Source organism: Canis lupus, chromosome 1, assembly GCF_003254725.2.
Source record: "Canis lupus dingo isolate Sandy chromosome 1, ASM325472v2, whole genome shotgun sequence".
In the NCBI taxonomy this organism is placed as follows: Eukaryota; Metazoa; Chordata; class Mammalia; order Carnivora; family Canidae; genus Canis; species Canis lupus.
Genome location: NC_064243.1, coordinates 107,516,729 through 107,532,549, shown reverse-complemented (window position 1 = coordinate 107,532,549; position 15,821 = coordinate 107,516,729). Strand labels below are relative to the sequence as shown.

General features: G+C 52.6%; 2 protein-coding genes across 10 annotated transcripts in view; one reads left to right on the top strand and one right to left on the bottom strand.

The window, feature by feature from the left end:
* Positions 1-295: 295 nt before the first annotated feature.
* On the bottom strand, positions 296-8,682 carry TULP2 (TUB like protein 2). Of its 8 annotated transcripts, none has more exons than XM_025424346.3 (13): positions 7,821-8,068; positions 7,503-7,535; positions 6,998-7,049; positions 6,442-6,559; positions 5,672-5,809; positions 5,287-5,403; positions 3,936-4,060; positions 2,975-3,286; positions 1,963-2,075; positions 1,330-1,444; positions 1,145-1,243; positions 727-898; positions 296-452 (listed from the first exon to the last, which is right to left on the bottom strand). In XM_025424346.3, exons 2-13 carry the CDS (start codon positions 7,532-7,534, stop codon positions 319-321), a joined length of 1,527 nt encoding a protein of 508 aa, XP_025280131.1. In that variant the 5' UTR covers position 7,535; positions 7,821-8,068; the 3' UTR covers positions 296-318. The 8 variants fall into 8 exon arrangements, with proteins under 8 accessions (XP_025280131.1, XP_048949827.1, XP_048949818.1 ...); XM_049093870.1 differs by having other exon boundaries at positions 5,287-5,388; XM_049093861.1 differs by having other exon boundaries at positions 7,825-8,068.
* NUCB1 (nucleobindin 1) overlaps positions 8,673-15,821 on the top strand; it is a 22,516-nt gene continuing 15,367 nt past the window's right edge. The window contains exons 1-4 of one of the 2 annotated variants that reach the window (XM_025424355.3): positions 8,673-8,831; positions 9,242-9,378; positions 12,083-12,190; positions 15,005-15,137. In XM_025424355.3, coding sequence (XP_025280140.1) covers positions 9,253-9,378; positions 12,083-12,190; positions 15,005-15,137 — 367 coding nt within the window. In that variant the 5' untranslated portion in view covers positions 8,673-8,831; positions 9,242-9,252. Of the gene's footprint in view, positions 9,097-9,241; positions 9,379-12,082; positions 12,191-15,004; positions 15,138-15,821 lie in introns of both variants that reach the window. The other variant, XM_049093882.1, reaches the window with a different exon arrangement.

Below are 15,821 nucleotides of genomic sequence, written 5' to 3'. Positions count from 1 at the left end.
ACCCAGCTGACCTGTGCTCCAGCGTGCTTTTCTCTTTTGCAGCAGAGGAGCATTTTGACTTTTTTTTTTTCTTTTTTTTGATTGTTTAAGACCCATCCATCTTCCATGACTCTGAGTTTGGCAAAAGCGGGTGCTGCCAAGAAGCCCACCCACTCCCTGGAGCAGAGGGAGGACTGGGCCCCCAGGCAGTGTATGATGTGTTGGTTGTGTTGTGTTGGTTATGACAAACCATAACCGTGGTGCAAACGAAGGCACGCGGGGGCCCTTTCTCCAAATGAGCAGGCACATCAGCTGGTAAGGGTACAACATTTCATTGGATTACGCACAGGCCAGCTTTCCATCGAAACTGGACAAGCAGATGGCAAAGGCTTGGAGTGGGCAAAGCGGGAAGCGGAAGTCCATGGTGAACGTGTCCGGGGCCACGCGGCCGAACTGGAGCACGAGGTAGTCCACTGAGGAGGAAGTCAGGAACTAAGCCTAGCCCCACCTCTCAACTCCCTTCCAACGTCCTCTGAACTCAGAGAACTCTTACTTCTCCGAGGCTGTGCTGAGCTCCCACTACGTCCAGAAACCCTGAGGGCCATTTAAACTACAGCTCCCAGCAGGCTTTGCAACTGCGTGGAATCGGCCCTGCCTAGAAAAATGCTCAAGGGCTGCTGGGAGAAGTAGTTCTCGTCCTCTCATTACCCTTTGCCCAAGTGTATAAACTGATTCCTAGGAGCTCACGGTCATCCGGATACACGATCTGGAAGTTCTTGACCGAGGCCTGAGTGACTCGACCGTGAAAATTGAGTACGTAGGTGCCGTTCTCCTGGCTCCACAAGGGGGTTTTGTTTTGCAGCAGGATGAGCCTCTGGGTGGCCCCCCGTTGGAAGCGACTCAGTAGTGACTCCAGCCCCTAGAAGATAAAGTAGGGGGCATGGTTAACTGCCACCAATGAACTTTTTTTTTCCTCCGGACTCAGAATTTTGAGTCCCTAATCTCTCCTCTTTGACAAACATAAAAGTCTGACAAAGCCCTTCTGGCTTCACATATGACTACCTGCAAGCCGTAGGCCCTCTTCGCCCTTAGGACCTAGAGCAGATCCCCCAGACCTTCCTCCCGGCCCTGACCCAGAGTCTCAACCCAACTTTAGCCAACTCACGTTTTGTGGCTGGACACTGATTCTCTGGTTCTGGGCATCGATTTCTGGAATGATCACATTCATTTTCCGTGGTCCTCGGAATCCCAAGATGTTGGGCTCCTGGGGGTAGTATGCTGCAGTTAGCCTGGCTCTTTTCTCCCTCCCTACCCTCCTGCTTCATTCGCTCTTGTCTCCCAGACACTCACATAACACACAGCCCCCAGCTCCTCTCTGATGCGAGCGGTCTCCGGGACGAAATTCTTCCTTTCAGGATTCACCCCATTGTCAAAGATGGTGAACTTAGTGCCCAAGACATTAGATCTGCTCCAAGAGGGCAGTGGTCAGAGTAAAGGTAATTACTGTTTTGCTGTGCATTAAGTGCTTTCCTATGTCATCAATTCTTCCCATTAACCCTCTACTTGGGACTTAAGTTCCATACTCCATGTATCCATAGTGCCAGCCCCCTCTGTTTCTTTGATGAGCCATGATTTTAGCCCCCTGCCTTTTAGGAACTTTCCTGCCCCTAAGATGCAAGAATGCACTAATCACAGCCCTCTCCCATGGGGGGAACTTGGGAGTTCCACCACCTTGCCTCCCAAGAAGTCAAATGTCTCAAATGTCAGCCTCTGCTCCAAAGCCCTTACGTCCTCTTATTCCCACTCACTGTGGGGCTACCACCTGAAGAAATACACAGCCTGTCAGTCTGGCTCTTAAGATAAAAGGTCCTAGAGCCCGTGGAACTTAGCTATGTGGCCGGCTTGTCCTTTCCTCCCCTGCCCCTTCCACCACCCTGAGGCTTCTTGCTACCTGTTTCTCACACATATCATGGCTCTGCCCACCTGACTTTGCCCACAAAGTTGTTCCCATCCCGAGACAGGTCTGTGGGGTCCAGAGAGATGAGGTAATTGGAGGTTTTGCTTTTTTTTCTCTTGCGCCCAGCCAGAAGGAAGTGCTGTGGATAGGAAGAAGAGCCCATCAGAATCAATTTCTGACATCTGGTTAGGGTTAGAGGTCCAAGACAAGGAGACACCGTGTCCCCAGGACAAAGAAGAGGGTAATGGAGCAATAAGCATCCCAAGCCTTGCTGGGAGATGTGGTTCTCACAGAAGGAAATCATCAGCTGGGTCCTGAAGGGGAGCTTCACATCTTAATATCAACCCTCCCCCCCCCATCACCATGCCTTTCACCATTGGGTCCTGAGTTAGGGCTCAGTCCAGGCAGGAGTGAGCCTAATTTGTGGCAGGCTGGGCGGCTTTGGAGAACAGGGAAAAGCCTTACTTGGAACATTGCAGCGGGACTTTGGTAGGCATTTCACCTCTGGCACTACTGAGTAAAGGGTAAGCCTCTTTTGGGGTAGAGTCCCTTGGAGAGGGCTGCCACACCACACCTAGGGGGAGCTGGCCAGATTGAGAGGGGCGTGGCTTGGTTCTAGAGAAAAATCCACGAGGGGTGGGGCTTGGCTCCTATGGGCGGGGCTTATCCCAGGAATGAGTGAGGGCCTGATAGATAAGGCGGCTCAGTGAGAGGCCGGACTTGGACAAACACAACGGAGCCAATACCTCCAGGGTGTATGTAAGTGGTGGGGTTTTGGACACAGATTGGCGTGGCCTTGACTTTGAGAAAGTGGGCCCATCTCCAGACAGGAGGAGACTTAGTTACGGGCTTGGTTAGGGCCTATGCTACTGCGAGAGCAGCCTAGTTCCGTAAAGGGCAGCGCTTGGCCCTGGAGTTCACAAGTCCTAGCTCAATGATGGGCGAGACCTGGATTCGTGAAAGTCTTGACCTCTCTCAGGAAGGGGCGGGACTTGCTCCTGGGAGGTGGGGCTTGCTCGAAAGTCCGCCAGCCCGCACCTTCAGGCCGTCGGCCGCCTCCAGGTAGAGATAGTAGAAAGGGAACATGCCCTTGTCTACGCCGCGCTTGTCGCGGCTGATGCGGCACTGCACGGTGAGGCCGGGCAGAGCCGGCCGCAGCACATACGCCTCGGTGTCCTGTCCCAGCCGAGGGCCCGGCGCGCGGAGGGGCGATTGGGGCGAGAGCCCCACATCGCTGCTGCCTGCGCCGACCTCGCCTTCCGGGGCCTCGGACACCGCCGCTTCGGCCGCCGCTGGGGACTTCCTCACGGGAGACTCCGACTTCTGTTTCTTCTCTTTCAAGTCTTCGCCCTAGCCCACGCGCCAAATTCAAGGTGAGGGACGGCTGAGACCCGCCCCCGCCCCAGCCTTCCCAACTCCTGATTGGCCACGCCCGCTTGGGGCTACGCCCCTTCTCGGCCACGCTCTCTGCCCATTAGTCAAACATCTCGGCCACCTGCTGGTCGGCCACTACCTTCAGGGTCCACGCAGCCAAGCCCCCTCCTTATCTGTTCCTTGGTCACCACTAACAGCTTCCCTCTGAAACGACGCCCACTCCATCTACCGATCGAAGAATCCCTTCCAAAGCACTGTCCATTCATCTAAAACCAGGGTCAGTAAGGTCTAGGTAACATATAATATGGCCCAGAGCTACCCAACTGAAACTATCTTATTTTCAACAATACCTGAGTGTCAACTAGCCCAAACACCGTTTCGCCCCCTCCAAAGCTCGCTGCCTTTCGGTGGGTTGGATTTTAATATATGTCCTTACATCGATTTAAATCCTCCAGATTGACTTCATAAATGGCACACACACAGAGACACCGCTAGCCTAATCATAACAGGTTCCACTCACCAGGAAAAAGGCCCTCTGATTGGGCTGCAGAATTTTAGACCAACCCTCTCTAGAGTCCGAGGCTAGCCCTCTTCCTATATCCTGATTGGCAGTGCCACCTCCCACCTTGTTGGAAGCCAAGTCTCCACGTCCTAGGTCATCACCATCCATTCCAGGGTCTGGTCCTGGACTGGGTGACTCATATTCATCTCCAACATCCTGGGATTCACTCTCTTCCTCCGCACTGGCCCCTAAGGAGTGGAAGAAGCCGGAGGAAGACTCACACAGGACACTGGGGTCCCAGGGGCTTGGGACAAGGTCACCAGTACTAGCTGGAAAAGGCCAGATATCCTAGGTTCCTGACCTCTGCTTATTACTCATCACACTTATTTGCCAGATCCTCCTCCTCCCCCATGTGCATGGGTGTCCATGCTGGCTGAGTAGGTTCTGACTGCCTTGGGTATAAGGACAGGGTGGGGGATCCCTGGGTGGCGCAGCGGTTTGGCGCCTGCCTTTGGCCCAGGGCACGATCCTGGAGACCCAGGATCGAATCCCACATCGGGCTCCCGGTGCATGGAGTCTGCTTCTCCCTCTGCCTATGTCTCTGCCTCTCTCTCTCTCTCTCTCTGTGACTATCATAAATAAATAAAAAAAATTTAAAAAAAAGGACAGGGTGGGGTTCGAGCCCTCCTTTTCCCTTGTCTCAAAAAGTAAGTGCATCATATATCAGAGAGTGGAACTAAAATGGGAGCAAGGGGTGAGGTTTGGGGTGATAATTAAGAGTCCTGTTATTGAATAGTTGGTCATGTCATGATAATAGAAGGTCTGTCATACAATATTAGGAAATAACAAGAAAAAAAGAAATAACAAAATACTGATGATGCTACAACATAGAATAGCATTAAAAACATACTAAGCAAAATAAGTCAATCACGAAAATCATATACTATATTATTCTATTTAAGTGAAATGTCCAGAATAGGCAAATCTAAAGAGACAATCCATTAGTGGTTGCCTAGGGCTGGGCAAAATGAGGTGTGTGTGTGGGTCACTGCTAAAAAGTACAGTTTCCTTTGGGATAATAATGTTCTAAAATTGTGGTGCTAGTTGCCCATCTCTGTAAATACACTAAAAACCACGGGATTGTAAACTTTAAATGAGTAAATTGCATGGAATGTGAAATATATTTCAATAAAGCTGTTATAAGGGACACCTGAGTGGCTCAATGATTGAGCATCTGCCTTCGGCTCAGGGCATGATCCTGAGGTCCTGGGATCGAGTCCCTCATCGGGCTCCCTGCATGGAGCCTGCTTCTCCCTCTGCCTCTGTCTCTGCCCCTCTCTCTCTCTCTCTCTCTGTGTCTCTCATGAATAAATAAATAAAATCTTAAAAAAAAAAGCTGTTATAAAAAAGGGGTGGGGGAGGATTTGCCACATGGACCAGAGGACCAGATTTCAATCAATGTCCCTGAAATTACCAGGTTGTTGGTGGGCTGGCCAACCCCTGCGTCGAGTCCCTGGAGGCTCTTTATAAGGAGGTGGAAAAGTGGGAACATCCTCCACTGGGACTTCTTCCAACTCTGGAACGGAACTGTCTGGTAGCCAGAATAGGGAGAGGGACTAGAGACTGGGATTTCTGGGGTGGGGAATTGGGGAGGGGGTAGGGAAGGGGCGTGGAGATTCAGATTCCTGAGTTTTGGAGAAGGAGTTTCAGGACCTGGACTCCTGAGTGTGAGAGATGACAGGGAACATGGGGGCCTGGACACCTGGATCCTTTGGAGAGCAAGGACTGAGTTTCCAGACTGCTGGATTCCGGTGGGAGTGTAGTTCTAGGGTATAGGGGGTCCAAGGACTCGAGATTACCTGCTTCTGTCGGTGACGCCAGTGGGCCACGCTCACCGCTGCCATCTCCACTGCAGCTCACGATGCCCAGGGCACAGTGGGCACCAGAGCTCAGATGTGCCTCTGGCACACTCTCCTGGAGGAAAGGATTCCCAAGGCCTGCCCCAAGGAGAAGGTGCATCGAGGCCCATTAACACAAGGAACAAACTCCAGTCCCCTGAAAAGATCCGCTTCCTCGCTGACTCCCCGACTCTCTCCGCGATCGACCGCCCAAACGCCTGAGACCCATTCAGAACGTAAACTCCATCCTAAGGCTCAAACAGGCACACCGTGTGGCTAAATTGTTTCGAACTCCGTGCATACACAATCCCACACCGGGCTCTCCGTCCCTCCAGGACCGGTCTCTAGTGGATTATCCATGCCCCGTCCCCCGGACTTTGTTAATTCCATCCGTCCCTCTCTCCTGAATTGAGTCCCTGCCTCTTCCAGGACCAGACCCCCCCGCCCACCCGCTACCCCAGGCTCCGCCCCAGAGCTCCAGGGAGCCCAATCACGGGCTTCTCTCGGGCCCCACCCTCTAATGGGACCAGGCTCCGCCCCCTCGCTGTCCCTGCCCCGCCCCCGGGCTCCCGCAGGAGTCGCTCCCCCGCCCCTAAGGGCTCTGCACTGGGCTCTGCTGGCCTCCGCTCGCGCCCTCCCCTCTGAACCCTTTGGGCCGCGTCCCAAACACCCTCAGACCCTTCCGTCTAGGCCCCTGCCCGACACTAGGAACTTTTCCTCACTGCTGTCACCTGCGAGGCGCTCCTCCCGCCTCCGCCGTCGCCGGGGCCGCAGGGAAGCGTCGGGATTGGCTAGAACCATGAGGGGTTCTTGGCGCTTCCGTCGCTGCCTCTTTTCAAAGAGCAGCCGCTAAAAAAAAAAAAAAAAAAAAAAAGCAGCCGCTGAGGGAGTGGGAAAGGGGGGTTTGGGAGCCAGGAACCGGACGGGAAGACGGGGATGAAGGAGGGCCTGGGGCAAGGGGACACATGCTCGGGAGGGAGTCCGGGAGTCCAGGCTCTCAGTCCTTAGACCCCTCCTTCCTCGGATCCAGGAGTCCTGGCACCCCGTCCTCTCTTACCCCCAGGACCTAGCAGTCCTGCCCTCCAGAACCCTTGTTCCTTAGAAACTTTAAACTCCCATCACCAAGGTTTGCTTCTTTAGGGTCCCAGATTCCTATTTTCTCATTTCCTAATTGCAAACTTGAGGCTTGGAGAGAGCCAACGAGGGTCAGGAGTCCCAGTGCCACTCCTGGGGTTGGTGCTCCTGGAAGCTTATGGAGGATGGAAGGGGGCAGTGGTGGCATAGTACCTGCTGTTCCAGCTTCTGCAGCCTCATGGCAGCGAACTCATCCCCCATTGCCCTGAGAGAGGTGCAGGCCATGGTGACAGGAAGCAGGGCACCCCGGCTGCCCAAGAGTCCCTCCTTCCCTTCCTTCTTCTTGCTCAACTTAGGGTTCTGAGGACTTTTGAGGTCACAGAAGGTGCAGAACCTGAGCCGGCCCCACCAGTTCTGAAGCTCTTTTTTCCCAGCATTGGCCTGTCTAGAATCCAGGAGTCAGAGACCCCAGGCCCCTCCTGTCTCAAGATTCAGGAGTCCAGGCCCCCAGCCCCTCCTTCTTCAGACCCACCAGTCTTCATTTGTAGACCCCTCCCTTCAGGACCAGGAAGTCCAGGCCCCCAGCCCCTTACCACTAGGCTAATAGCGCTGAACCTGAAAACATGGTCATGAAGCCAGAGTTGAGTGTGGGCACAATCCAACTTTAAGTTCCTCCTACCCTCATCCCCCCCCCCCCCCATCTTGTTTCCCCACTCACTCTTTCCTCCATATAACATTCTCCTGGGACATTCTAGAGAAGCAAGAACAAGGAGGAGTCAGGACACAGACCCAGCATCCCAGTGGACTCTGCCCTCCAAAACTTGATCTTAAGCTTTAAATTTTCTCAGGAAGCCCAAATTCCAGTACCTACTTTTGTCAGGGACCCAGAAGCCTGGTTCCAGTTTTCATTGTTATTTTTTGGGGGGGGTGCCCAGGAATCCAGTTCTCTCTCCCCCTTCTATACTCAGGCCTGGGAACTTAGGACTCTAGGCCCCAGACACTCGACCCCCATTGACCCTAGACCTCCAGCACCCACCTGCCTGGGTTCCTGGAAACTCCTTTCCTACTGCTTGCAGAGGCTTTTCACATTCATGTCTCGGCACCTTGCCTCTCTGGCCAATTTCTAAACATACCTAACCTTCTCTTTAGCTGAGGACCTAATCTCTGGGTCTCTGAGAAGTAAGCAGGCAAAGAAAGAGGGCTCAGAGGGATTCCCCGGGACCTGCCCTAATCCCCTCCCTCCTGGCCCTCTACACTCCACTTCCAACAAAGCAATGACCCCTGGCCTCCACTGTAGCCAGGCAACCCTGCTCCAGGGGTTCTGACTTGGAAGGGCATGCAGGTATTTCTTAAAGGGACCCAAGAGGGGCAGCTGGGTGGCTCCGTGGTTGAGCATCTGCCTTTGGCTCAGGTTGTATCCCAGGGTCCTAGGATCAAGTCCCACATCAGGCTCCTCTCAGGGGGCCTGCTTCTCCCTCTGTGTATGTCTCTGATTCTCTTTCTGTGTCTCTCATGAATAAATGAAACCTTTTTTTAAAAAAATTAAAGAACCCAAGAGAGCCAGCATCGCTGGGTGGCATATGTACACTACATATGCAAGGCTTATATATTAGAAATTTATAAGATGACATGTGCCGACTGCCACCGATCTGTAACTTGTAGTCACTTCTTGTGGCAAAATAAACGGGGAAAATCTTACAACTGCCAGGCGAAGGCAGGGGCCTCGTTGCCCGCGGAAGTTGCTTCATTTCCCCCTGCCTGCAGGGAATTGTAGTTCTCTTCCAATGCCCCCGCTTTCCCTTTAGCCCAAGAGGCAGGCAATGTGGCGTCAAGAGGTAGAGCTTCCGAGAAAGGAGGCGAGATTTTCCAGAACAGCCGAGCGACTTCGTCAAGGGGCGGGCCGCCGGACCGGGCCTGAGCTAACGCGGACCAATTAGGCTGCTCGAGGGCGGGTCCTCTGCGGGCAGGTGGGCGTGGCCTAGGGGGGAAATCACCGGAACGCACCGGAGGTCCTAGCCCCGGAGACGCCCTCTGCGGGGAAGGAAAGGTGAGGTTCTGGGGTGAGGGGGAGTCCTAGATTGGGTCCCGGGGAGGAGCGAGCGGGAGGAGGGGACCAGAGGGCTGGAAAACTGGGTCTCGGGGAGGTTGGACCGGGCACCAGTACTTCTAGATCCTGGCTAAGGAGGAGGCTGGGGGCCTGGATCTTTGGTTCTGGGGGGAAAGGGGTTGAGATCCGGGATCCCTGAGTCTGAGCGAAGAGTCTGGGTGCAGGGAGCCAGGATTCCTGGGGTCTAAGGACCGAAGAGCTGGAGGTGTGGAATCATGTGTCCCGGGAAACGAGACGCTTTGAGTCTTGACTCTCAGAAGGAGGGGGGTGGGTAGGGGCGGCACCGGGGTCCGGGGGAGTAGGCGACCTGGGACAGACCTCATCCACCTCTCTGCCCCCCTCCCCCACAGGTCACGCCGCCATGCCTTCCTCTGGGCCCCGCGCAGCCCTGCTCCTCCTGCCACCGCTACTGCTGCTGCGCGCTGTGCTGGCGGTGCCCCTGGAGCGGGGGGCGCCCAAGCAGGAGAGCCCTGCGACCGAGAGCCCTGTGAGTGGCCCTGCCCTGTTCTCCAGCCAGGTGTTTGCAAGTGGTACTACAATTCCCGCCGATTCCCGTCGTCCGTGGGTGGATACTTCCCCCACGGACGCGCCTCGGAGTTGGCCTGCCAGTCTTTGCAGTCCCCGGGGCTTTGACGTGTTGAAAAACTCGGGCCCCGGGGGGAATATGTGTGTGCATAGTTCTAAGTCCTTGGCTCTGGGATGTGGGGAATCAGGTCAGATTTTAAGTGACAAATCTGCTTTATCCCCTACCTGATTCTGTATTCTGTTAAGCCCCTGCCCCCCTCCTCAAGAAGGAATCCAAAAAGAAAAGAACTACATTTCCCAGTAGCACCTTGGGCAGGTGGTGGTAGTTAACCAGGTGCTCTCTCCCTTCATAGAGCTCGTGGCAGTTGTTAAAATTATGAAGGTAATTCCAACATGGGGTTAGCAAAGGTTCTGAATCCTTTGGTCTTAGGAATTTGGAACTTTAAAGATCCTCAAGGCCAGTGCCCTGATCTGTGGCCTGAATCCTCCTACAGCTCCCCCATCAGTAATGGACACATTATTATATCTGGAAAGGATCATTCCTTGCTCCTGTGTGGCGGTCCAGACCTTGTGAATTAGGCCTCTGCTTGGTGAAATCTTTGCAGACACAGAAGGGCACCCCCCCTTTTTTTAAAGATTTTATTAGAGAGAGAGAGAGAGACAGTGAGTGAGCATGGGGGGGGGTGGTAGATAGAGGGAGAGGGAGAAGCAGACTTCATGAGCAGGGAGCCTGAGGTGGGGCTTGATCCCAGGACTCAGAGATCATGACCTGAGCCAAAGGCAAACGCTTAACCCAGGTGCCCAAAATTGAATTTCAGATAGGAGTGAATAATTTTTAATCTGAGGACACTCCAGCAGTATATTAAACTATAAGTTATTTGTTGTTTATCTGAAATTTAAATTGAACTAGGCATTCTAGCTGTCCTGACAAGGTCACCTAGCTGGTGATTGGAAGATTTGGGATTCTAGCCCATTGGCCCATTGGCTAAATAATCAAAGATGCCCATACCTTGGGCCACATGGCTGGTTGAGTCAGTAGGGCATGCGACTCTTGATCTCAAGGTTCTGAATTTGAGCCCCATATTGGGTGTAAAGATTTCTCAATAAATAAATAAACTTAAAAAAATAAAAGATGTCAACACCTTAGTTTCCAGAACCTTATCAGGTGAAAGAGTATTTGCAGGTGTGATTGAAACAAGGCTCTTGAGATGCAAAAGTTATCCTGTATTATCCAGATGGGCCCAACACAATCACAAGTGTTCTCTACAGGGGAGGCAGGAGGATCAGAGGCAGAGGTGATGTACTGACGTGAGCAGAGGTCACAGTGATTCAGGGTCATGTGCCAAGGAACACAGGCAGCCTCTAGCAGCTGGAAAAGGCAAGGAAACAGATTATCTCGTAGAGCTTCCAGAATAAGCTCAGCCTTACCCACCCATTTTGGACTTCTGGCCTCTACAACTCTAAGAGAATACGTATTATCTGTGTTGCTCTAAGCCACTTAGTCTGTGACACCATGTTACGGAAGCAATACAAAATTAGTACACCACAGTGGCATGGCTGAGTGATCAGCTACTGATTATCAAACACGTACTGTGTGCTCCTCTACATACAAAATGATAGCGTTAGTAGATTGAGTGTCTCCCGTGTCCTTAGGATCGTACCAGGCCATTTATCTCCTGTACTTTTCACCATGGAGCTGAGAAATAGGGAATTTATTGCCTATTTTATTCATTTTTTAAAAGACTTTATTTATTTATTTGAGAGAGAGAGAGAATATGAACAGGGGAGGGGGAGAAGGAGAAGCAGCTCCCCACTGAGCAGGGAGCCCCACATGGGGCTGGATCCCAGGCCTCTGGGATCATGAACGGAGCTGGAGGCAGATGCTTTACTGACTGAGCCACCCAGGTGCCCCTTATTGCCTATTTTATTTATTTATTTATTATTAATTAATTAATTAATTAATTAATTTTAAGATTTTATTTATTTGTTCATGAGAGACATAGAGAGAGACACAGGCAGAGGGAGAAGCAGGCTCCAAGCAGGGAGCCCAATGTGGGACTCGATCCCGGGACTCCAGGATCACACCCTGGGCTGAAGGCAGGCGCTAAACCTCTGAGCCATCCAGGGATCCCCATTATTGCCTATTTTAAAATGGAAGAGGGAGACCCAGGAAGAAGAGCGTGCCACCCATCTACACATGGAAGGTCTGGGTCCAGGAGCCTAGGGATTTTTTCTGTCTGGTTCACTAGCTGTGTCCCCTATCACAGTACCTGGCACACCAGAGGAGCTCGGTGAAAGCCTAATGAATGATGAATGAGCGTATGCTTCGCCGCTTGCCATCAAATACTGGGGTGTCCACTCTGAGTACGCACTCTGTGCAGTGTCCGGCTGGGTGTCTCCCATGTGATTTTTCCCTCATCTCCACTAATGGCCTGGGAAGAGACGAAGGCTGTGGCCCAGAGCATTAGGCAGTTTGCCTGGGGTTACAGGGCAGATGGGGATTCAAACTAGGGTTACCCCATGGGACAGACCTCTCGCTTGCTCCAAGCAGGGGGTCTCTGAGTCCTTCAGCTGGCACCCAAGGGAGCAGGGCCCAGGTCCTACACGCAGGGAGGAACTGGAGAGGGGTGGGGGCCGGGCCGCTATGTTCATTCCTGTCGCCTCAGGACACGGGTCTGTACTACCACCGGTACCTCCAGGAAGTCATCAACGTGCTGGAGACAGATGGGCATTTCCGAGAGAAGCTGCAGGCTGCCAATGCCGAGGACATCAAGGTGCGGCTGGGTGCAAGCCAGGTGGGAGGGCACGAGGGGTGCTCGCTCGGAGGACAGAGTCCAGGGAAGGAGCAGTTTCCCTAAATGGGCCATGGGGCTCTGGTGTTCACAAAACGGAGGAAGAGAAAGGGCTTCTTTTCGGTGCCACGCAGCTGGGAAGGGATTTGAGGAACGCAGAATTAAGCATGGATGCAGATGGCACAGGCTCCCAGTGTCAACTCTACCCTTATGCGCTATGTGACCACCGTGTGCTGTGCCTCAGTTTCCCCATCTGTAAAATGGGGGTAACAGCAGAACCTGCTTCGCGGGGTTCAAGTTAGGATCATCCAAGGTAAGACATGTAAAGGGCTGACACACACAAGGTAGCATTTCTTGTGCCTGCCATGTGCATGTGGTTCAAATGAGTGCTTGGTGTAGTGTGCTCTGCTCAGGAAAAATTCAAAACATAGGAGGTGCTCTTATGTCTCGCGTCACCTCCAGCTCATGTGAGGCCTCCAGGGGGATAAGACTGCCCTCGTTTTACAAAGGTGGACACAGAAACCTTGGTGGCAGTGTTTGTCCTCCCGATAGGCCCAGTCTCACTGCAGGGCTGGAGATGTGGGCCCTCCCCCATGAGGAGATGGGGTTGATTGCACACCCCCACACAGACACAGATAACCCCCTTTGGGTTCAGGTGCATGTGGGAATGCCCCACCTGGAGGAGCCTCCTTGAATCTCTACACCTCTGTCCAGGAGAGGGCCTGATGGGAATGTGGCCCTGCTCCCCCCACACCTCCCAGCCCTCCTAGGAGTCTTCATCTGTCCCCATCCACCTGGCCACCAGTGAAGGACTGGCAGCACCAGAGACCATAGAGCCCAGCGCCTCCTGCTGTCCAGCTGGGAAAGGTGAGGTACAGACCCCTCACTCCACTACAGCAGGCCCAAGGTCATACCACTGGGAAGTGACCTTGTAAACAGAGTGGCCATTCAGGCAGGTAGGTTGTGGCATGGGACGGTGCCCACTTACAATCCCAGCTCCTCTTCATGTGCTCCAGGAGAAGCAGCTGTATCCTCTGTGCCTTGGTTTCTTTCTCAGGAACCCCAAGCCCTAATACATTTTCTCTGATGTGAGAGGTGGTTGCATGGGTCAGCGGAAATCCCTACTTCAGGTGCTCATTCCCTCAAATCCTAAGGCCGTGGTGAATGTCAGTCATCATTCTTGGTGGTGGTAATAATGGCAGCTCCAGTTTGGAGGCCCAGAGCAGGAAAAGGATGTAGGGAGACCTGATAGCTGGCATACTCACTATTTGAGGGACCTCGGGCAAGTGGGTTCTCCTGCTGGGCCTCAGTAGATCCATCTGTAAAATGAGGTTGGGGACAGGATCAGAAGATTGGCCCAGGGAGTCCAGCCCAGGGCTTGACCCAGAGGAGATGTTTGACTGGTTGAGGTTGTTAGGACTATCACTGTGGTCACTGTGTCCTGTGGCCTCTCAGGGGCCACAGCCACTGCGGGCTGGGGAGACCCAATGTGAGTCTCAAGTGACTGAAAAAGTAGCCTGAGGAATGACAGCCGAGGGCGCTGGGGATCCCCAGGGAGGGCATAGTCCAATCTGACAAGTGAAAGGACTTCTAGGGCAAGGATGCCCTTTGCCCAAGTGAGGTTTGAAACCTGAGTGGAAATGTCCATGGTATAGAAGTTAACACTGGGGCACGGGGTGTGTGTGTGTGTGTGTGCGAAGGAGTGGCATGCCAGACAGGAACTGTGTCTACAAATGAAGCATTCTGGTACCTTCAGCTGTCTGCCAGCCCTGATCACTGATGCACGGAGAGGGGGAAATGGGGCTGGAGAGGTGGGCGTGTGGTCTTGAGTGCCAGGCCCAGGAATTCTGTCCTGGGGACATCAGGGAGCCATGGGGCCTATGAGCAGGAGAGGGATGAGGGCAACTCTGAGAAACACACAAAATCTTTTTTTTTTTTTTAAAGATTTTATTTATTTATTCATGAGAGTCAGAGAGAGAGAGAGAGAGAGAGAGAGAGGCAGAGACACAGGCAGAGGGAGAAGCAGACTCCATGCAGGGAGCCCAACATGGGACTCGATCCTGGGTCTCTAGGATCGTGCCCCGGGCTGAAGGTGGCGCTAAACCACTGAGCCACCCAGGCTGCCCTTTTTTTTTTTTTTTTTTTTTAAAGATTGTATTTATTTATTCATGAGAGACACACAGAGAGAGACAGAGACATAGGCAGAGGGAGAAGCACGCTCCTTATGGGGAGCCAGATATAGGACTTGATCCCAGGGTCCTGGGATCACGACCTGAGCCAAAGGCAGACATTCAACCACTGAGCCACCCAGAGACCTAATTTAAAGTGACAGGAGGGCAGCTCGGGGAAAGCACCTGGCGGCAGGGAGGGGGGCCAGGGAGTTGCTGGGAGGTTCTTTCCAAGGGAGATGCCATGTGCTTTGAGTTTTGAAGGACAGTAAGGATCTGCTTAGGCTTGAAAAGTGATGGTGAGAGAGAATCCTAGGCAGAGGAACCAACCAATCCTAGGCAAAGGCCGGGAGGTGGGAAAGAGCCTTGAGCATAGGGGCTGATGCCCTGTGAGCGTTGCTAGAACCAAGTGTGATTTGATGGATGATGGAAAATGGGGCTCAAATGCCAGGCTGAAAGGCTGGACCTTATCTCAGAGGCTGGGGGAGGGGGTAGGGCAAGGGTCAAGCCTTCCAGGCATCAGACAGCTGGTAGAAGGTTCCAGAGAAGGTAGAAAAAGGATGAGGCTGCCCAGTGTGCCCCCTTCCGGGCTCCCAGCCTGATCAGTCCCCTCTCTCCACTTGGGCAGAGTGGAAAGCTGAGCCGGGAGCTGGACTTTGTCAGCCACCATGTCCGCACCAAGCTGGATGAGCTCAAGCGACAGGAGGTGTCTCGGCTGCGGATGCTGCTCAAGGCTAAGATGGATGCGGAGCAGGAGCCTAGTAAGCAGGGGCAAGTGGAGTGGGTGGGGTGGGTGAGGTGGGATGGCCTCCTTCCAGGGGACTCACTAACTCCCCCCATAAGATGTGCACAGAACATTGATCGAGTTTTCTTTCTAGAACAATCTACTGCTAACATAAGGTTGGTAGGTTGTTTTTTGTTTCTTAGTTTCAGTTTTTTAATTTTAATTTTTTTATTTATTTAATTTTAATTTTTTTTTTAAGATTTTATTTATTTATTCATGAGAGACACACAGAGAGAGAGACACACACACAGGCAAAGGGAGAAGCAGGCTCCCTGTGGGGAGCCCTATGCGGAACTCGATCCCACGACCCCAGGATCACGCCCTGCGCCAAAGGTAGATGCTCATTGACTGAGCCACCCAGGTGCCCTGAGAGGCAGGTTTAGATTCCAAGATCCCACCCTTTTTCTGACATTCCTAGTTAGGGTTGTTGGAGCATGTGTCTGGACCATACTCTTTTTAAAATAGCTTTATTGAAAAAATAAAAAAATAAAAAAATAAAAATAAAAAAAATAAAATAGCTTTATTGAAATATAATTCATATGCCATTTAACGGGTACAATTAAACAGTTTTTAGTATATGCACAGGTGTGTACAACCATGACCAAAGTTGAATTTGGAGCATTTTAATCATCCCAAAAACAAATCTTGAACTCTTCTGCCC

Bases quoted from the DNA above. Each gene is read 5' to 3' on its own strand.
- TULP2 (XM_025424346.3), bottom strand. From the start codon at position 7,534: ATGTCCCAGGAGAATGTTATATGGAGGAAAGA. The intron at 5,810-6,441 runs GTGACAGCAGTG...TCCTTGGGGCAG, and splicing joins GCGGGAGGAGCGCCTCGCAG to GCCTTGGGAATCCTTTCCTC. The intron at 3,287-3,935 runs GTGGGAGGTGGC...CGCGTGGGCTAG, and splicing joins GAGACTTGGCTTCCAACAAG to GGCGAAGACTTGAAAGAGAA.